The sequence below is a fragment of the Nothobranchius furzeri genome, chromosome 2 (assembly GCF_043380555.1).
Source record: "Nothobranchius furzeri strain GRZ-AD chromosome 2, NfurGRZ-RIMD1, whole genome shotgun sequence".
NCBI lineage: Eukaryota > Metazoa > Chordata > Actinopteri > Cyprinodontiformes > Nothobranchiidae > Nothobranchius > Nothobranchius furzeri.
The window spans coordinates 94,793,819-94,816,351 of NC_091742.1; the positions used below are offsets into that span (position 1 = coordinate 94,793,819).

General features: G+C 41.9%; 1 protein-coding gene across 2 annotated transcripts; it reads right to left on the minus strand.

The window, feature by feature from the left end:
* Positions 1-2,428: 2,428 nt before the first annotated feature.
* Positions 2,429-22,179, minus strand: LOC139066216 (gastrula zinc finger protein XlCGF57.1-like). Of its 2 annotated transcripts, none has more exons than XM_070548397.1 (4): positions 21,960-22,179; positions 21,704-21,816; positions 14,152-14,658; positions 2,429-3,979 (listed from the first exon to the last, which is right to left on the minus strand). In XM_070548397.1, the coding sequence occupies exons 2-4, from the start codon at positions 21,711-21,713 to the stop codon at positions 2,628-2,630; spliced, it is 1,869 nt and encodes a 622-aa protein (XP_070404498.1). In that variant the 5' UTR covers positions 21,714-21,816; positions 21,960-22,179; the 3' UTR covers positions 2,429-2,627. The 2 variants fall into 2 exon arrangements, with proteins under 2 accessions (XP_070404498.1, XP_070404499.1); XM_070548398.1 differs by having other exon boundaries at positions 21,967-22,165.
* Positions 22,180-22,533: the final 354 nt, after the last annotated feature.

Genomic DNA, 22,533 nt, shown 5'->3' on the forward strand with positions numbered 1-22,533 from the left:
AAACCACTTTGCACATTTTTAAGGGGTGATAGATGCCTCAGAGATTATTCAGTTATTATTTTTAAGGCGAAACTCTGTTTCTTAACCTCTTTATCCAGGTAAAGGGAAGTTTATTAAGATATTAAGTAAGTTGGGGGGAAAAAACAACAACAATAAAACATTTTTATTCAAAGCTGTCTCAGGGCCCCTCCCTGCAGTGGGCCCTGGGTAAACGGTACCCTTTCCCCCCCCAGTCCGACGCCCCTGACCCTGATCCATCTAACATTGAACACTATTCACAACACTTTGATTTACTTTGTAATCAGGTCCTGGACGTGGTTGCCCCTCTCAAACTGTGCAGGTCTCGGCCTAGGAGGGAGTCATGGCTCTCTGATGTCACATGGGCTTGCAGGCGGGCGTGTAGATCCTCTGAGAGAAAGTGGAAAAAGGATGGCCTACAGGTCTCGCGTGAGTTGTTCAAAACATCACTGGTTGCTTATCAGGATGCTGTGAGGACTGCCAGAACGGCCTATTTTGCAGACATCATTGAGACAAACTCCAATAATCCTAAGATTCTCTACAAAACGCTAAACTCAGTTCTGGTGTATCAGGAGCCTAGCTCCATGTCTCCTACAGCTGCTGGAAACTCTGAAGCTTTTCACAGATTCTTTGTAGATAAAGTGTCAGACATTAGAGCAGTCATTTCTGGTAACGCTGTTGACCCTGTTCCAGTTCATCCATTACCACCCACCCTGAGCTCCCTCAATACAGTTTCTTATTCTGAGCTGAGTAAGCTTGTTGCGAGGCAGAAGCCATCTGGCTCTCCACTTGATGTTCTGCCGCCTCGTCTCTGGAAGACTGCCTTTCAGTGTCTTGGCCCTTCACTTGGTCAGATTATCAATGGGAGCCTCAGCACAGGTGTGGTCCCAGCTGCTTTGAAAGCAGCAGTTATTCGGCTGACCCTGAAGAAACCCGGTGCTGATGTCTCTGTGATCGAAAATTACAGGCCTATCTCAACCCTGCCTTTTACATCAAAACTGCTTGAGAAAGTCGTTTATCAGCAGCTGGTCTCACATTTAGCTGACTCTGATCTGTTTGAGGTTTTCCAATCAGGGTTCAGGTCTGGCCATAGCACAGAGTCTGCTCTACTGAGGGTCCTAAATGACATCTATCTATCACTAGATCAGGGAACATCTGTGCTGCTTCTGCTTTTAGACCTGACAGCAGCCTTTGACACAGTTGACCACGCGATTCTACTCGATCGCTTGGAACGATGGGTTGGGATCAAAGGGTCAGCTCTGGATTGGTTTAGATCGTATCTCCACAACAGGACATTCTGTGTTAAACTGGGTGATGTTTTTTCTTCTTGGGAGGGGCTCCGCTGGGGGGCCCGCAGGGGTCGATCCTTGGTCCTCTTTTGTTTGCCATTTATCTGCTTCCTCTGGGGTCAATCTTTCGTAAACATGGACTATCATTCCATCTGTATGCTGACGATTGCCAGATTTACTCTCCATTGTGTCAGGAGAAAGGTCACTCTATTCAGTCCTTTGTGTCCTGTCTTAACGAGGTGAAGTCTTGGCTAATGGCCAACGTTCTACATCTGAATGAGGGAAAGACAGAGCTCATTGTTTTTCACCCCAACAGCAGGATTGTGGATCGTTATGTTGATCTTGGCCCTCTTTCTACATACTCAAAACCAGTTGTTACCAGTTTGGGGGTGAAACTTGATGTAGGACTTAAATTTGATGCTCACATCAATTCTGTGATCCGGTCCAGTTTCTTTCACCTGAGACACCTTGCAAAAATCAAGCATATGCTGTTGAGAGCCCACCTGGAGCGGGTACTGCATGCCTTTGTAATTTCTCGGCTTGACTACTGCAACTCTCTCTATGCAGGGTTGTGTCAGTCAACACTGCGTCGCCTACAGGTTGTGCAGAACAGCGCCGCCAGGTTCCTGACTGGGACCAGGAAACGGGACTACATCAGTCCAGTTCTGGCCTCTCTGCACTGGCTTCCGATTTGCTATCGCTCACAATTCAAAATCCTCGTCTTTGTTTATCATTTCTTCCAGGGTGGTGGTCCCCCCTATCTGGCCACTCTCCTGAATACACATTCCCCATCACGCGCTCTGCGTTCCTCTGAACAAGGCCTGCTTGCTGTCCCCCGTTCTAGGTGTCGTACCCGTGGGGACCGGGCTTTCTCAGTCCTAGGACCGTTACTCTGGAACCAGTTGCCACCCTCAGTTAGGCTGTCCCCCTCTCTGCCAGTCTTTAAGAATCACCTAAAAACACACCTCCAACGCTTGGCGTTTCCAGAACACGTTCGATTTTGGCCCTCTTTTATGTTGAATTCATTTCACAGTTTTCATTGGTACACTCAATCCAAATGTGTTTCACACATTTGTCCTTTACCAGAATGTTTCATCTATCTTGTAATTTACATTTTGCAATTTGTATTTTGTAATTTGAATTTCTTTTATTGTTGACTTATTCAATATTTTAACCTACAACTATACCATGTTCAGCGCTTTGGGCTTCCTGACAGGGTTGCGGAAGGCGCTTTATAAATAAAGCTTTGATTGATTGAGAGGTACAAGACTAAAATTAAGGTTGTAAAAAAACTAAATAGTACATTTGGAAGTACTGTTGTTAAATAAATCCCTCAAGCCTTTTGTGGATACTCGTATGTCTCTTTAAATTTGCCTTTTGGGTACATCTGTATCCACAGAGCTCACAGGCAAAAGGCTTCTGTCCTGTGTGGACTTTCATGTGATCATTTAAATTTGACTTTAGGGTACATCTGTATCCACAGAGCTCACAGGCAAACGGCTTCTCTCCTGTGTGGACTCTCATGTGTGTTTTTAAACTTCCCTTTAGGGTACATCTGTATCCACAGAGCTCACAGGCAAACGGCTTCTCTCCTGTGTGGACTCTCATGTGTGTGTTTAAACTTCCCTTTTGGGTACATCTGTATCCACAGAGCTCACAGGCAAACGGCTTCTCTCCTGTGTGGACTCTCATGTGTGTGTTAAAATTTGCCTTATGGGTACATCTGTATCCACAGAGCTCACAGGCAAACGGCTTCTCTCTTGTGTGGACTCTCATGTGTGTGTTAAAATTTGCCTTATGGGTACATCTGTATCCACAGAGCTCACAGGCAAACGGCTTCTCTTTTGTGTGGACTCTCATGTGTGTTTTTAAACTTCCCTTTTGGGTACATCTGTATCCACAGAGCTCACACGCAAAAGGCTTCTCTCCAGTGTGGACTTTCATGTGATCATTTAAATGTGACTTTTGGGTACATCTGTATCCACAGAGCTCACACGCAAAAGGCTTCTCTCCTGTGTGGACTCTCATGTGTGTCTTTAAACTTCCCTTTCGGGTACATCTGTATCCACAGAGCTCACAGGCAAAAGGCTTCTCTCCTGTGTGGACTTTCATATGACGGGTTAAATTGGACTTTAGACTAAATCTTTTTCCACAGTCATCACAACTAAATGATTTTGGTTCTTCCTGGACTTTTCTACATGAGCCTCCATGTTGCTTCTCTTTCACACATTTTGTATTAACCAAACACTCTGAAGACTTCACTGCTGAATGACTTGTCACTCTCACATGTTCCTGAAGAGACCACTGGTGGAGGAACCGTATACCACACACAGGGCAGCTAAATGATTTGTTGACGGTCTTAAGATCTGACTCCGAATACTTGTTCTCATTACAGCCATGGTCTCCGTTTCCAGTTTCAGGCCCAGAGTCTGAACGCTCAGAGTCTAGATTCACATCATCTTCATCTTCTCCACTAACTTCAATCTCTGAAGAATCAGATGTCTTTTCATTAGGACCCAGATCTAGGTTCTTGATAGTTTCTGCTCCTCCACCAACTTTTGCTGTCATCTGCCCAGCCAAGCTGCTGGTTGGGACACCTCCGTCTTTCATTTGATGGTTGTGGAAATGTAAGAGCAGAGGTTTCTCATCCGTCTCTTCTCTCTTCCTTGAAACTGCAGTGAACCAAGCAGAAATATATAAAAGAAAAATATTCAGTAAAAAGAGAAGACAAAAGACCTAGGGGTGTTTTTGCAATCAGTAATATACATAACCAATGTTGGTAAACACATTACTATTCATGGTAATGCATTACTTTAACAAAAAACTATGAATCTAATGACTTGCTTTTAAGTCCAGACATCACTATGCGATTGGTAGAAGGAAAAAACGCTATCTGCAAATTCTGATTAACGCCTCTCAGATCCGGTCAAACCAGCCGTCCGTCGCTGCTACTGTGGAGCCTAGAGATACCCTGACAGCAGCATCACGTCGGCCCCTCCCTTCCTTTCCCTAACACTGTAGACGCGCAGCGGCAAAAATGTAATCAAACATATCTGCCAAATCTTTACTCCGTGAGAGTGCTGTAAAGTTTGTATCCTACAATGAAATCACGGCGCGGAGGAAGCTTGTTAAAATGCATCAACACAGTAAATGTAATACGTGTTTTAAGAAGAAACTGTGGGTGGAAAGAGGTGAGACTGTAAGGCTCGCTGCAGAAATACAAACACAGAGCATCAACCCATAAAATAATAATGAGCATCATGCTGCTAGATCAGCAGCTTGTGATGACAGTTAGTTCTGCTCACTGGGTCAGCTGACCTTAATCCACAAGATGGGACATATGGCACTAGAATTCCAGATAAAGAGCTAGGAGCAAGGCCATTTACACATTTGGAGACCAGAACCAAAATCTTAAATTCAACACAGAACTGAACTGGGATCCAATGCAGAGAGGCAACAACTGGAGTGATATGATCAAATCGACCAGTGTCAGTCTAAAGATGGGTTGCAGCATTTTTAACTAGCTGCAGCCTAGCAATACACCCATAATCAACACCCAAGTAAAGACAATTGCAGTAGTCTAAACAAAATGCATTAAATGCAAGAATAAGCCTCTCAAAACGATTCCTCATCAAAAAGACTTATAAAGATTCTTTAGGTGAAAAAAGCATACTTGAACCACATTATTGACTTGAACAACAAATTTAAGCTGAGAATCAATCTTAACACCAAAATTAGACACAACATCCTTTGCATCATATGAGACTGAGTAACTACAGGAGCACCACTTGGTGCAAACATAATAAACTCAGTCTTAGACTCACTAATCTGGAGAAAATTACAACCCAACCACAATTATTAACCTCACGAAGACAACTTAGAGCTAAATCCTTAGCTTTAACAGAAGCACAGACCTGACAGTCATCAGCATAAAGATGAAAGTCAAGCTCATATTTCCTAAAGATGGCCCCAAGAGGGAGCAAATATAAAATGAAAAGCAGAGGACCAAGTACTGAGCCCTGTGGGACCCCATATTTCAGGGGAGCATCGCTTCAATTCAATTAAAGTTTATTTATATAGCGCCAAATCACGACAAGAGTCGTCTCAAGGCACTTCACACGATAAACACTCCAATTTAGGTGAGTTCATTAAGCCAATCAGAAATAATGTTTCCTATATAAGGAACCCAGCAAATTGCATCAAGTCACTGACTATACAGCAATCATCATACTAAGCAAGCATAAAGCGACAGTGGAGAGGAAAACTCCCTTTTAACGGGAAGAAACCTCCAGAGAATCCTGGCTCAGTATAAGCAGCCATCCTCCACGACTCACTGGGGATCGAGAAGACAGAGCAGGCACGCGCACACACACACACACGCACGCACGCACACACACACGCACGCACGCACACACACACACAAGCACTAACACACACAAGCACACGCTCACACAAATACAAGTAATGTGTCTATGGTTATATTGTGATGTCTTAGTAAATATTCTATTTGGTGAAAGATAAACTTTATTGTATTTATCCTGGTGAATCGATAATTAAACGGATAAACTAGCAGTAGCACATTCAACGTCAAGGAAAGCAAAAAGTTATTATCAGGAGAGGGATAATGTTTTAGTGGTTGTGGACTTGTGGGGAACCTGGAGCTTCAGCTGCAACGTGAAGTGGCAAGTTTTGCCTTTTTCTCATTGGCCTTAGACGAGAGCTGTGATGTCCGGGACACAGCCCAGCTGCTCGTATTTGTCCGGGGGATAACGGAGCTCACAGAGGAGCTGGCAGCAATGCGGTCGATGAAAGGGACAACGACAGGGAGTGATGTTTTTACAGAGGTAAATGCGTGCACGGGCACTCTGGGATTGAAATGGGAGAGACTGTCAGGTGTCACAACAGACGGTTGTCCAAATCTTACAGGGAAAAATGTCGGACTTTTGAAACGCATGCAAGATAAAAGTGACAGAAATCGATGCAGATCAAAAATAGGTGTTTTTGCATTGAATTATACACCAACATGTGTTGTGCAAGTCAGTGCTAAAAATCAACCATGTTACTGATGTTGTTACTAAATTAATAAACTTCATCAGGGCACGGGCAATGAATCACAGACAGGTTGTCACTCTTTTGGAGGACTCCACACAGCTGTCAGATGGCTCAGGCTGGGGAAAGTGCTGAAGAGGGTTTGGGACTTGAAAGCAGAGATTCAGGATCTCTGCTGGATTTCTACTCTTCTCTTAAAGGAGGAGAACTTTCCAAACCTGAGGAGACATGCTCAGAAGATGTTGGTTTTCTTCGGCTCTTCCTACATTTGTGAACAAACATTTTCAATGATGAAGTTTACAAAATCCAGGTATAGATCCTCTCTCACTGATGATCATTTGTCAGCTGTGCTTCGCATCTCCACCTCAGACATTCAACCTGACTTTGATGCACTCATTAAAGCCCAGCAGAGAGATTTCTCTCACTGAATAAGAAAAAAAATCGCTTAAAAACACAAAATAAGGTGTTTGGACCACAAATGTAGGCAACTAGCAGTGAAACCTCTTTCTCAAGATCACAGTTCAGTGATTTTATTTTACAGACAATACTTTGTGTCTGTAGAATGCTAAGAACCTCTTTCCAACAATATTTGAAACTCAAAATGTGTTTTGGAGTGAATGTGATTGAAACTGTTAACTAATATAAGTCACAAATGTTTAACAAAAACCAAATGCGCACTTTGTTTACCATTGCCTTGGGAAATTTGAATAAATCACATTTTTGTAAGCCAACCTCACTTTTTCCTTTTTGCTCATTTATAACATATAGTCTACTCTTACCAGCTTGAAAAAACGATGGTATTTACTGCTTTTTATAAAGAAATACCATTAATATTATGCATAATTGACTTCAGCCTTTTGGCCTGGCCCTCCACAATATTTTCTATTTCTCATGTGGCCCCATGGAAAAAATAATTGCCCACCCCTGCTGTAGAAGAAACCAGTAGAGTGTGAAAAGTGGTCAGTGTATCCTCCAGCAGTCTAATCCTATAGCAGCATAACTACAGAGATAACTCTGGATAATCTATCCTATTTAGATGGAGGAATGTTGGAGGCAGGGCAAGGGAGAGCCGTCTTTACCGACTGTACACTCCACCTCCATGTACTCCCCCACTTGTCCAGATTTAGGCTAACATCAGATTTTAACCATAGGCCCTATCAAATAAAAATGTTTTAAGCCTATTCTTAAAAGTAGACAAAGTGTCTGCCTCACGGACTAAAGCTGGGAGCTGGTTCCACAGGAGAGGAGCCTGATAACTAAAAGATCTGCCTCCCATCCTAATTTTAGATATTCTGGGAACCACCAGTAGACCTGCAGTCTGAGAGCGAAGTGCTCGGTTAGGAACATATGGAACAATCAGATCACTGCTGTATGATGGAGCTTGATTATTAAGAGCTTTGTATGTGAGAAGAAGGATCTTAAAATCTATTCAGAATTCAACAGGTAGCCAATGTAGGGAAGCTAAGACAGGAGAGATATGATCTCTCTTTTTAATTCTCATCAGAACTCTAGCTGCAGCATTTTGGACAAGCTGAAGACATTTTAACTACATTCTGTGGACTTCCTGAGAGTAATGAATTACAGTAATCCAGTCTTGATGTAATAAGTGCATGAACTAGTTTTTCAGCATCACTCCTGGAGAGGATGCTTCTAATCTTAGCAATATTCCGAAGGTGGAAAAAGGAAATCCTACAAACCTGTTTAACCTGGGATTTGAATGACATGTCCTGGTCAAAGATAACACCAAGGTTCCTTACTTTGTTCTCGGAGATTAATGTAATGCCATTCAGGTCAGGCGATTGGCTAAGCAATTTCCTTTTCTGGATTTCTGGTCCAAAGATGAGAACTTCTGTCTTGTCTTGATTTAAAAGCTAAAAGTGTAGAGTCATCCAATTTTTTTATGTCCTCAAGACAAGCCTGTAGTCTACCCAAACGATTAGGTTCATCAGGGTTAATGGATAAATATAACTGAGTATCATCAGCATAACAGTGGAAGTTTATCCCATGCTGACTAATGATTTTACCAATTGGGAGCATATATATCTGTCAGACAGGTAGGATTTAAACCAGCCTAGCGCTGTTCCTTTGATCCCTACAACATGTTCAAGTCTTTCTAAAAGAACATTGTGATCAACTGTGTCAAAGGCAGCACTGAGATCTAACAAGACTAGAACAGACACAAGATTCTTATCTGAGGCCATGAGAATATCATTTGTAACTCTCACTAATGCAGTTTCAGTGCTGTGATACTCTCTAAAACCAGACTGAAATTCCTCAAACAGAGCATTAGTGTTTAAATGCTCACATACTTGGATGGCCACTATTTTCTCCAGGACTTTGGATAAAAATGGAAGGTTAGATATTGGTCTATAATTCATTGGGTCATCTGGATCCAGAGAAGGCTTCTTAAGTGAAGGTTTGATTACAGCAACCTTAAAATCCTTTGGTACATACCCATTTACTAAGGATAGATTGATTATATTTAGAATGGGGGCAGTAACCAAAGGAAATGCTTCTTTAAATAATTTGGTTGGGATTGGATCCAAAATGCAAGTTGAAGGTTTAGATTAGGGCTGCACGATATTAGGAAAACCTACGATATTCGATAACAGTGCTTAATATTGCGATATCGATATTACTCACGATAAATGAACAAAGACATCAACACTGCAAATAGTATGCAGTGTTGATGTCTTCTGGCGTGTGACGTCTGCTCTGGGTTCAAAGCAAACAAAAACTAATGCATGAATTCCATTACAACATAACATTTTTATTGCAAAAATATGCAGCTGCACCTGCTACTGTATTAGCAGCTGCACCTGCTACTGTATTAGCAGCTGCACCTGCCACTGTATTAGCAGCTGCACCTGCTACTGTATTAGCAGCTGCACCTGCTACTGTATTAGCAGCTGCACCTGCCACTGTATTAGCAGCTGCACCTGCTACTGTATTAGCAGCTGCACCTGCCACTGTATTAGCAGCTGCACCTGCTACTGTATTAGCAGCTGCACCTGCCACTGTATTAGCAGCTGCACCTGCTACTGTATTAGCGGCTGCACCTGCTACTGTATTAGCAGCTGCACCTGCTACTGTATTAGCAGCTGCACCTGCTACTGTATTAGCAGCTGCACCTGCTACTGTATTAGCAGCTGCACCTGCTACTGTATTAGCAGCAAAAAAACACACTGCATGCATGCAGTTTCTCAGTGACTTTAAAACATCACCTCCACCATAAAACTTTTTCTGATGCTCCAAATACAGAAAAACATCCCTTACCAGGGTTTTTTGAATAAATAAAAAAATCAGAAAATAAGTTTAAATGTTAAATAATAGTTAACATCACTTAAATGCAACAGCAAATTCTCTCATTGCTACTGAACATTTTCTCCACTTATGTGGTTATGATATAAGGCTGTTGCTGTAATTGGGAAGTGAACTGTGCTGGGCCAAACTAGGAGAAAATTAAGATTTTCGGAGGGAAAGAGAAAAACAATTGTCTACCTTTCAGAAGAGGAACTGGCAAAAAAAACTACATGGAAAATATGTGAAAACATTTGTTTTAAACCCCAAATTGAACAAGTTTACCTAGATCTTAAAAAGCAGCTCAGATGATGAAACTGCAACTATGATTCTGATAACAAGCTAACAAATTGAACTAGCTCCTCTAAGATAACCGGCTAGCAGAGCTTCTGACTGACAGTTTATGTGCAGCAGCATATCAACTATCCTGATTAACAAGGTTATAAAAGCTCATAAATGAAAAATCACTTTGATGTGTGGGGGAACTTTTCCAGGCCCTCTTTAGCAGCTCAGGGTGGGACTGGGAGGAGAGTGCTGCTGTAGCCTTTTAGCTGGAAGCTAACCGGAGACAGAAACCTCAGCACAAAGTGCGTTCGTTAATCTGAGCCAGCATGACGAACATGGGAAGCGAGCGGCAGCGGAAAGCGGGAGCGGAGCAGAGATAGTGGAATTTTGGGGATACAGTCTGTGCTGGAGCGGGTTTTGATCAAGATTTTGTTTCTAATAGAATTAATTTTACTTGTAAAAAATCCCATGAAGTCATTGCTGCTGAGGGCTAAGGGAATAGATGGCTCAGAGCTATGATTCTGTGTAAGTTTAGAAACTGTACTGAAAAGAAATTTGGGATTATGCTTATTCTCCTCGATTAGTGCTGAGAAATAAGCAGTTCTAGTTTGTTGAAGCTTATTTTTATAAAGCACAAGACTATTTTTCCAGGATAGGTTGGCCTCCTCATGGTGCGTAGAGCGCCATGTTCTCTCCAATTTCCATGAGTTTTGTTTTAAGGCTCGTAAATGAGAATTAAACCAGGGAGCCAACTTCCTGTCCCTAATTACCTTCTTTTATAAAGGGGCAACATCATCTAATGCCACATGTAAAGAGAAATTAACATGATGAACTAGGGCATCAATTTGTGAGGGGCTAGAACTGAAAATATTGCCCTCTGCTACGTTCCTCTGAGATGCTGAGGACAGTAAAGATGGAACAGTTGATTTAAAAGATGCAACAGCGTTGTAAGATAGAGACCGACTATAGTACTATACTTGAGCAGAAGCTACCAATCTTAACAGTCACATACCTGTCAGCCAGGTAGGAACTCATCCAGAAGAGCGCTGAACCAGAGACCAAAAAAATTCTCCAGTCGATTGAGAAGTATAACATGATCAAGAGTATCAAAAGCAGCGGTCAGATCTAAGAGAAATCAGTATATTGGTAAATATCATTGAACACTCTCACAAGTGCAGTTTCAGTACTATGCTTTGCTCAAAAAGCTGATTGAAAAACTTCTTAAATTTGTTATTATCTAAATGGTCTGACAATAGCTTAAAAACGACTTTCTCAAGAACCTTAGAAAGAAATAGCAGCGTAGAAATAGGTCGATGATTGGATAATACCGAGACATCAAGACCGGGTTTCTTAAGAAGGGGTTTGATTACAGCTCTTTTCAGACTCTGGAACTTGCCCACACTGCAGACTAGAGTTGATTACATTATGAACCATATTTGAAATAGCTGGCCAAACATTTTTAACAATAGAGGATGGAATGATGTCGAGTGCAGAGCTGGATGGTTTCATCCTTCCAACAATTTCATCCAACATATCTGGGGATACAGAGTCAAAAGAATTTAAAGTAGTTGAATCAAAACAGATTTCTTCATCAATAAAACTAAATTGCTGGGGAATTTGAGCTTGAATAGTTTCAGTTTTGCCTATAAATTATGTCAGAAACCTCTCAGCAGTAGTCGAGGAGACTTTAAGTCCACCTGCACACGAAGGATTTCAAATCTCATCCACGGTACAAAATAGTACTCTTAGGTTATGCTCATTAGAGCTAATAATATCAGATAAAAACGTGGATTTTGCCTTTTTTACAGCCATTTGATAGGAACCATGCAGACCTCATGTCTTCAAATGAGGGCTGTGACCTAGATTTCTTCCACTTCTGCTCACATTTCCTGCATTAGGTGAAGATTCTCTGTCATCCTGGACATGATCATCCTGAGCTTTAATATAAAAACAGCTGGACATTTCTTGTTATCATGAAGATGTTTTTCTTCTCATCCTAGAGGCTTCTTCACATTGGTTGTGAGTAGAAGGCTGTGAGTTATGGTCAGAAATAAACACACTGACGGTCTTTCTTTAGTTTCTCTTTTGAAAACGTTTTAGTCTAAACAAAGGTGATGTTATTGTTCATAGAATTAAAATTCAAGTCCAAGTAGGACCTGTGGTTAGTTGGCTCATTTGAAAAATGTAATGTTTTTGACCTTGAAAGAATCAGGAATCGTTAGGAACTGGAATTGAAACAGGAGAATCGTTCAAATTCAAACGATGCCCAACCCAACTTTTTGTCTGAAGTGATTAACGTAACTGCAGCAAACGTTGGCAGATAAAAATAGATTGTGACCGGATTTTTTTAGACCCTGCTGGGGTCACTCAGTGATGCACCCACTGACAACCCAACTCTGGTAATTGGCAGCTCCATAGTCAGAAACGTGGCAGAGACTCCAGCAACCATAGTCAAATGTTTACCTGGGACCAGAGCGGGCGACATTAAATCCTACCTGAAACAGCTGGCTAAGGATAAGCGTAAATACAGTAAGACTGCTAATTACGCTGGTGGTAACATACCTGCAAACTCGGGGTGTGGAAAAAGGTGACAACTACAATGCCCCCCTCCCGTCTGTGGGGTCTGTAGTGACCTGCTCTGGCATTTACATACTTCTTGTTGGAATAATTAAAATAAACTCATCAACATGATTTTTTGCTAAATGCAAACTATTTTCTACCATGACGTTTAGACAGTCTCTGCTCAGAGAAACGAAAAAATATGCCTGACAAAAATGATCAGGGATCATCATATATTTTTAAACATTTTATGAGACTAATTCACACTCATGTTACAGCCCCCTGTATTTGGGCTGATGAGTTTATCTCCCTCTGTTCATCCTGTGAGGTGAAGCCCATGATTCAGCTAAATTCCCCCACCAGAGGGAGCCATTATCTGGAACCCTTTGGCCTGCTGCTGCTCCCCACAGGGCAGCTGGTGCACATCAGCTGATTAAGAGGTCTGCATAAACAGTTGAAAAGCCAGACTGAGAAGAGCTGGAGAGAGAAGCGCAGTGAATCGAGAGGTTTTGAAGGTTTTGATTAATTTATTTGTTCTTGTTTTCTTTTTGTTTGGTTATCCTATTCGGATAAACAGGAGGGATTATGTTATGGAAATGTTATGTTTATTATTAACCGAATGTATTATTCTATGCCTGAAAGCGCACACGCACGCACACACACGCACACACACACACACACACACACACACACGCACACGCACACACGCACACGCACACACAGTCTCATCTTTGTTATAAATGAACTCTGAGAGCAGAAACTCGGGGCAGTTGCCTTGAGCTTCTGCCCCTGATTGCAGTTTGGTGACTTGTCTGCTTGTTGTCTCTCCTCTCTCTCCAGCTGCAGGTATTGGGTTATTGATAAAATCCCTAACAGTCATGTAATCATTAGTTTAGAAATATAGAATTAAACTAATTTTTATAAACTATATTCTTGACTCTGTCTGAATTAATATGAAGTGTGTGTTCCTAAGGTCGTATTAAATCAAATATTCAAAGACCAATAAGATTGATCATTTATAATTAGATGGAATATCACATCTTATTGATCATTCAGTAAAAGTAACCACTTCCATCACGTTACACCATCAGCATGGCTCTACACTTCATCCTGCAGCATCTGGACTCCTGGGTACCTACACCAGGATCCTGCCAGAAGCAGAAACAGCTGGAGTTAGCAGGTCAGATCCACGGTGTGTAAAGTCCACTCATGGAGGGAACAGGAAGGGAAACCACTGAAGAACCAGGATAAACAGACCCGAGGAAACATGGACGGAGACACAGCGCTGCCCCGTGGCCAGGCGGGAATGTGGAAACGGACCTGTGGCTATTCCAAACACAGGCGCCATCTTGTTAGCGGCCAGAAGCAGAGTATGGGTGGGATGAGGCTGGCCCATACTCTGGAACAGCAGCTGCTATGTGTGGACTCTCATGTGATTTGTTTATTTACATTTGTAGTAAACCTTTCTCCACACTCATCATGACTAAATGATTTAGGTTTCTTCTGGACTTTCCTGCACGAGTCTACATGTTGCTTCACTCTAACACATTTCTTATGAACCAAACAGCCTGAAGACCTTATTGCTGGATGACTCGTCTCCCTCACGTGTCTCTGGAGAGACCACTTGTGAAGAACTTGTTGACAGACTTACCATCTGACTCAGAACACCTGCTCTCATTCCAGTCATCATCTTCTTCTCCAGTTTCAGACCCAGAGTCGGACAGCTCAGAGTCCAGATTCACACCATCACCATCATCATCATCATCATCATCTCCACTAACTTCAGTCTCTGAAGAATCAGATGTTTGTTCATGAGGGGTCACATCTGGGTTCCTGCTAGTTCCTGCTCCTCCACCAGTTTCTGCTGCCATCTGGTCAGCTGAGCTGCTGGTTGGAACATCTCTGTCTTCTATTTGCTGCTGATGAAGCTGTGAGACCAGAGGTTTCTCTTCATCATCCTCACTCTTTATAGAAACAGCAGTAACAGGAAACCCGACAGCTTCAGTCTCCTCCTTCAAACAGAGATGCTCTCCCTCCAGACTGGTCCAGAGCTCCTCCTGTTCCTCCTTTATGTGGAGGTGTTCTGGGTCCTGCTGGTCCACACCAGCACTCTGTTCTTCAGGAGCTTCTTCTTTAACCAGCACCAGCTGTGGAACATCTGTAGGAAACACAGACACATGATGTTACAGACCACCATACCTTTATATTTACACCATGAGTGATACTGGCTACATGATGTGGGAAAAAGGAACAAGAACATGAACTTCATTTAGATAAAAACAGATTTCTACTTTAGGAACAATAAAAACTTCCATCACAATCAGCGTGTTTGTTTCTGACCAGAACTTCTAAGCCTCCTACTCACAACCCAAGCTTTAGATCTGAAGCTTATGTGAGGAGAAACGTCTCCAAGATCAAATCAGCAACTATTCAGTCTAAAGAAAAATGAATAAACACTTAGATGTAGCTGCTGTCAGTAACTATCTTTCACTTTTAAGCTCTCAGCAGGCTAGAGCACTACAAAGCAAAGGAATCTTACTAATTAGCATTTTGGGAGATTTATTGTTGTTATACATTATATATTATATATATATATATATATATATATATAATATATTATATATATATATATATATAATATATTATATATATATATATATATATATATATATATATATATATATATATATATATATATATCCAATCCAATTTTATTTATAAAGCGCATTCAACAAGGCATTACAACCAAACAAGGCGCCGTACACTAAAAATGTTAGTTAATTAAACCGGCATTATACAAACATGTCGAACATAGATAAAAGATAAAAAGGAAATACAACAAAATTCCCAAAACTAACAGCTAAAAGTCAATAAGACACAGGGTGAATAAAAAAATTAGAAAAACATTTTAAAAAAGAACCTCAATAGTACGGAAGTTGATAATTGTGAAGTCCATTTTTAAACAGTGCAGATGTAAGTGAGGTTCATAATTATGTGGTATGAGCTAGGTATATATATATATATATATATATATATATATATATGTATATATACCTTAATCAGTCACATGCACAAACCACGGTCCATCATCATTTATTGGACTAATGGTGGGCGAATGGAAAAACAGCCCAACCCTAGTGTGGGCTACCGGAGCTGCAATACTTACTCTGAACTGCGTGGCGCTAAAGAGTCAAATGTTTTTACACGCTGGGCCTTTAAGCTCTAAACCACGACGACATGCTGAAGCAACAGCAGTCATACGTGCTGTCAGCGCCACTGCCGTCGTGTCTGCAGCATGCTGTCTCCCCAACTGTGATTGGTCAAATGATGATGCGTGACTGACGCTACAACAAAGGTAGGTTGTGAACAAGATGATAACCTCTCCTGTCTCTGACTGATTCTCGTAGTGACTGAAACCCGACAGAAGACCAAATAGTTCCCACAGCTTAATCTCACCGCTCCCCATGGGGACGGGTCAAATGCAGCACGTAACTTCACCAGTGTGTGACGATGACTTTGGGACTTTAAAGCTTGGTTTATGCTTGACACATTTACTTTCCGCTTGGTGATGCGGCTCGCGGATGGAACGCGCTTCACAACTTGCAGCGTTTATGGTTCATGCGGCTCGTCTCTGCGGTGAGCCAATATTCTCCCAAACTGTAGGGGGCAGCGTGGAGCTCTACAGCATGCATCCGACACTACACCATAGTAGAAGTAGAAATTACTGTTTACAACATGGCATTCCAGCATTTTTAACAGCGTGCTCGTCTTTTCTGACAGTGCGAGCTATTTCTCTCCAAGAATTATTAACAACATGTTGATCACGGTGATCTCTGAGAGCTGAATCGTACAAATGTCTGTATTTACGAACCTCTGCCGTACTAGTTCTTGCCAGTCCGCCATGTTTTTCCACGTCCAACCGTCCGCGTGGTAAGAAAATTTCCTAGGTGCGCGGTGCGGAAAGTTTGGGCCGTGCGGAGGCGCGGTAGAGGGGCGTGCAGCGCCGGCGCTTCGCACACGCACACCACGCACAGCGCGTAGGGCACCACGCCGGGGGAGGGGCACCAAACGCAAGCTTACGAAAAAAATAATATGTCTATGATACAGACAGATTTAAATTAGAAGATGTGCAAAGCAAGTTAACAGCATGTTTACAGAGAGAAAACAACACAAAACGGAAAGGAGATGGACGTCGCACCGTCATCCCCCCCACGCGCGGAGGATGCAGCGCAGCGGGCACAGTCATGGCTTCGAAAAGGCTGCAGGAGTCCGGGGCAGTAAATAGACAAAAGAAGAAACAGCGGGATGATGCTGTTGCTTCGATTGCAGGTAAGACAAGTATTTAAATGGAAATTCTTAAATTTTTTTTTATCTATTCCTAATTCTAAACACGTGTGGTCAAGTTCAGAGGGTCGTTTGACCTAGCTTAAATTTGGACTTGTTACTGCTGTTAATTAATCTGTTTATGGTCAAATTTTGCCTTTTATTTGGTGTTTTTCGTTCTCTGCTTCCGTACATTTAACATTTTGACTCTATCTGCGTGGTTTGGGCAGATTTCGTTCTCTGCTTCTCCAGTCTGTTAAAAGTATAATGCGCCACTCTGTCCCGCAGCCTCCCGTCCGCCTACCGGGCGTTCATCAGTAGCTGAGTGAGAGAGGCTGAGAGGGAGAGAAACTCAGAGAAGCTTTAGAGCTTTTTTACTGCTGGAGAAAAAAACGTAGCAAGTCATCGTCTTCCTAAATGCAGTTATTCTCTTCTGAATCAGCACTTCTTTAAAGAAGCAGAAATAGTTAAATGCAACAAAGGGAAATATCCTTTTATTCAGCCTGTTCATGCGACTTGTATCAAAAAATAAGTCTGAACAGTGTTAAAGGTTGTTCATCTAAAAATAAACCTTGTAGAGTTTGAAGATTTTTTTGTTTTAATAAGTTCATCTTAAAACATCTTTCTCAAGTAGAATAAAGTTTCCTCTGTGAGGTCAGATTGGCCCATCTGTGCTGTTTTGAAACAGAAATAAACAAATTAATCATATTTGTCCACCCAAATACTTAAATATCACAAAAACAGGAAGGACAAAAACACCGTCAAGGTAAAGTAAGACGTTTTATTTTTAAATAAGCGGCTGTTTGTGATTAATCATGAGTTAACTATGGACATGACTTATATCATTATTAAATAGCCCATGTGGCCTATAGGCTATGTAACTGACATTTAACATGAAAAATTAGATAAACCTATTTTCTAATTAGCTATTTGCTCAATGTTGATTTATATTTCATAAACATTTACGGGCCAAGGGGAACATCAGCTGCTGATGGTATAATTTGAAGAAAAAAGTCCATTATGCTAACCTCCTCCCTTCATATTCAGAATGTTCTAGTTGTGTATAAACTGTGTACATTGTGCCTCTCTAGTCCTTAATAAAGGTTAAATAGTTTTGAATTTAGTCATGTCACATGCCAGTGATTTATAATATAAACCTATAAATAATCTATTGCAGTTTTTTTTACCATGTTTTAAAACTTTTATCTTATTATAGAATGAATATGACAAATTATCTTTTTGTGTCTGAATGCAGGCTCAATGAACAAGTACATTCAAGGAGGGGCTCACGCCAAAAGTTCAGATCAGCCCTCCACCAGCAGTTCAAGAGCTCAGCCATCACGTCTGAACCTTCTACAACATCACCCAGCCCTGACCAGGAATTACAAAGTAAAGCACACCTACAGACCGAGCACAGCCCACAGCCAGCACTTCTGAAGGCAGAGTGAGTCCTGGGTCTGAAAATTACATTGGAGAAACACGTGTGCCACAACCGGTGCTTGTGTTGTGTGGATCTGTTACATAGTTCTAAATAATAATGAATGAATGAATGAATGAATTGATTTATTGTCATTTCTACCACATGTGCAGGACATACAGAGAAACGAAATTGAGTTTCAGTACACGCAATTCAAAGATCAGACATACGTGGGTAAGACACATGACAAGAATTGGTGACTGCAGTCATTTGCAACATGAGTCGCGCTACCTAATAGATAGATGAAAGGGGTGTTACATGAGGATAAGTGGGGGTAGGTAAAAAAAGGCATAGCAGAGTTAGACCCAGCGGGGAGTAACTCTATTATACAAAAAAACTCCTTTCAACATGTAAGCACAAACAGCACAGATACAACAACAGAGTCCGATGGGGAGGCAGGGATGGGCGGGAACCTGGAGCCTCCAACGGGAGCTGCCACTCACGGCGCATCGACCAGCTGCAGACCAACAGGTGGGAGGGAGAGATCATGGGGAAGAACAGAGAGCAGTGAGTCCTTCAGCTCGTTGACCTCGGTGGAGACCTCAATCTGAAGGCGGGGGGGTGGGTGGATAGAGATTCACAGCATTTGTCTGCATTCCTTCCAGCGTGGGGGTTTGCATGCAGCTCCAAGGCTGCTTATGGCGTCAGATTCGATAACAGAAGCTTTGTTTGGGTCAGACGGAGATAATTTTTTCTCTCTGCCTTAAAGTCTGTATTGATCATTCAAAGTCCTCCAGTGAAGCCAATTCAGTGATTAAACATCTCCACACCGTCCGGTGACCCTCTCCGAGATGTTATCAATCCTGCGCGCTAACACCGGTAACGCAGCTAAGACATTGTCCAGCTTGCGATTCACCTCGAGCAACGTCCCAGTCTGTGAGGTATCCACCCGGACTGTGCCGTCCATGGTTGCGGGTCGCCTTCCAATCGCTCCCGTCATCCCGGATTTTCGGAAAGCCAGATATCCTCCCACTCCAATCAGAAGAAATCCAACGATCATCAGACCAAATATCCACATGTCTTCGACGTCCTCAATGGACAGCTTAGAGAGACATATGATGTTCCATTTTTTCCAGGAATCGAACACATATCCCGCTGCGTGTGTCCCCTGAGGGCAAGCGTGAGCCCCCTCCTCCGTTCTCATTGTTGAAAAAATCTTATCAATCACGTTGAATGACCAACTAATTAAGTCCATGTTGCAAATGAAAGGTGGTTGCAGAGGAAATGCAGAGAAGCGCTCTGTAGGCAGACGGGACAAGAAGAGCCTTGGGAAACCACAGATAAGGGAGAAAAAGGCAGAAGCGTCTGCTACCTGTGAGTGCCGGAAGATATGAAGTTCCTGTGTTGAGTATGTTATATTATGTAAATATCAGTCCTACTTTTTGTAAATAATAAGCAGTTTGTGCATACAAGAGAATTAAAGAGAATTTAAGGCGAAGCGCTAGCACATACTGTGTTATTGTGTTGTTTTTTCTGCGGGGTGGGGTGGGGGGTGGGGGCACCACGAAGCCTTTGTGCTTAGGGCACCAAAATAGCTAGCAACGGCCCTGGGGGCGTGGTTGTTAAAATGACGCAATTTAGCCGGGTGTGTTAGCGCGTAGCCGTGCGAACCTTGCGGACGCGGCAAGCATAAACCAACCCTTACTCCCTTCAAAACAAAAAACTATTTGGATCAAAACGAGTCACATGACCACTATACTTGGCTTCACAAATCATTCATTGGAGAGATCTATTCACTCTAAAACTTCAAGGTTCTACAACAGTCTGTGAACGAGTGAATGACTGATGTAAAACGCTTTGGGGGGTTTTAGAACCCCAGTAGTGCTAAACATATACAGATCATTATTTTAAAGATTGAACCTCATTCTCATAATTTCACTGTAATGTCCCACCATAATGTAACCCAGTAGATAAAACACCTTCATTTTATTTTATGTATCAGCTAACTTCCATGCTTTAATTTTGGAAAATACTTTTAGTCTGAAAAGACGGAAGTGTAATTCCTTAGTTTGTTCCTGATTCCGGTTGACGCTCCTGTCGAGTTAAACTTGCCCTCTCATTTGTTGAGAGTGGCGTTAGTCCCGCCTTCCTACAAGGTGAGCGACTCAGGCGCCGTTTTTTGCTCTTTGGAGAGCTGGAGGAAGATTGCAGAGGAGCCGCACTGAACCATATTTCAGGGGATTGAGTCGAGCCGTATATACCTTTTATTGGGTGAGTCGCTATACAGAACAGAAGTTTAAGAGTATTTGAGTTTTCTAGACGTCTAATTTAGGTTATGTGTTATAGTGGGATGTGTGGAGCCCACGCTAGAGAAACCAGGTGGCTGTGCTGGCGCTTCAAGCACACTAATACCTCATCTTGGTGAGTTAACGCCATGTGCTTGCTAAGCTCTGCTAGCGACCTGCTAACTAAAGCTAATTGACTTTGGCCAGCCACATGAGTTCATTTTAATGGATGTTAATGGTAATTCTGCTAACAGAAGGGAACAAATAATTATTTTTGTTTTATTTTTCCAAATGAATGTGAATAATGTGGATCTTAAACATCAGTTTTGTTGATTATCATATTGTTATTGTGTAATTTTTGTATTACTCTATGGTTACATGCTAATCATAATCCTTGTTAAAAAAATGATTAAAAACTGGAAAAAAAAAGATTCAAACTATTAGTTACGCGAGTTAAAAACATGTTTCATGTATTGCCAAAATGTATTTTGAGAAAACAAATGTACATGCATGTAAATTGTTACTATGGTAATGTGAAGGACGAAGAAAGAAAAGATCGTAAAAGCTATAGCTGTGAGAATAAGAGATGAGAATTTTATTTAGCTGTAAACAATAATTGCATTATTGTTGTGCAGGCTAGGTTTTTATGCTCGGTACGGGACTGAAGTGGATTGGAGTCCTGGATTCTCTCCGGATGGAGATGGCGAGCCTGTGCCCGAACTGAACTGAATCCCGATCAGGAGAACATCATTCTTCTATACTGAGCCAACATTCCAGTGGTAACCACTCAGACCACTGAACCTGAGTTTTACAAGACCGAGGAGACTTTCTTTTTGACTAGACTACGACCAAATAGAAGACTGACTTTGAGCTCAACCTGACTAGGTTTACTGATATAGGGGGAAAGGCCTAATTGTTTAATTATATGTCTATTGCAGCTGCTGTATTTTTTGTTCTATTTTCATATTTCTATATAAAATTACAAATCTGGTGCAACTGTGTTCTTTTGCTCATTCTTTGGATCCAGCTATTCCATTTCCCACTCACTGGTAATTTGTAAGGTAATCCTGTTGGACCTAGAGTCTGGCCTATTTATTATTATTTTTTGAATAAGTGGTAACTTAATCTGATGCCAGGGTTACAATAGACTGACAATATATTCATTCATCCACCAGTACCTGTGTCCATGCTGTCCAGGTCCAGGTGGTGAAGAACACACGATGAATCAGTCCCAGCTGATGGATGATCCTGAAGTGGTAGCAGGTTTTCTTTAGCCGTGTTTAGCTAACAGCTGCAATAGAAACAAAGCAGGAGAGCTGATTAAGATGCTGCTTCAGAACAACGCAGGAGATTAAAGATCCAACGCTTTGGTTCTGGCCAAAGGAACAGCAGCAGATCCAGAGGGCAGGAAGTCTAGAGAAAAGCTTTTCTCACCCACAACCTGATTCTGGAGCTCCGATTGTCACGAAGACCGCAGAATATCTTCTCTGGTTCTGGAAAGAACTCCACCAAGTTGTTGAGGAGGAGAAGAAAGTTTCCACAGCCTGGTGAGAAGATTTCTGCAGCAGCAGCAGTTAGTCGCTTTAGCTGATCAACTCTCCCAGAGACTGAAGTGAAGACATTTTTACTGCAGAGCCTCAAATATTCTCCTCACACACCAGAACAACAAGCTAGCTCTGCTAGCAGCTTCCGGTTTCTGCTTCTTCCGGTGGTCAATGACCAGCGTAAAAGTGCACTACCGCCACCTGCTGGAGTAGAATAAAACACACCTGGCTCTCATACAGAACTTCCGCTGGTGGTTTTTTAGACAAAATATTTGTCGTAATGTTTTTTGTTCCTCTCTCCAAAAGCACCTGGCTGCAGACCTCCACTGTCAGGCTGATTCCGGTGGAGGCTCCACTGTCAGGACGGGAAATGCACGGGATACATTACAAAATAAAACGGCAAACATACTTACATTTGTAATTGATAGGTTTCAATACAAAAATTACTTAAAATTTATGAATTA

Bases quoted from the DNA above. Each gene is read 5' to 3' on its own strand.
- LOC139066216 (XM_070548397.1), bottom strand. The intron at 3,980-14,151 runs GTAAGTCTGTCA...GGTTCACTGCAG, and splicing joins CAGGTGTTCTGAGTCAGATG to TTTCAAGGAAGAGAGAAGAG.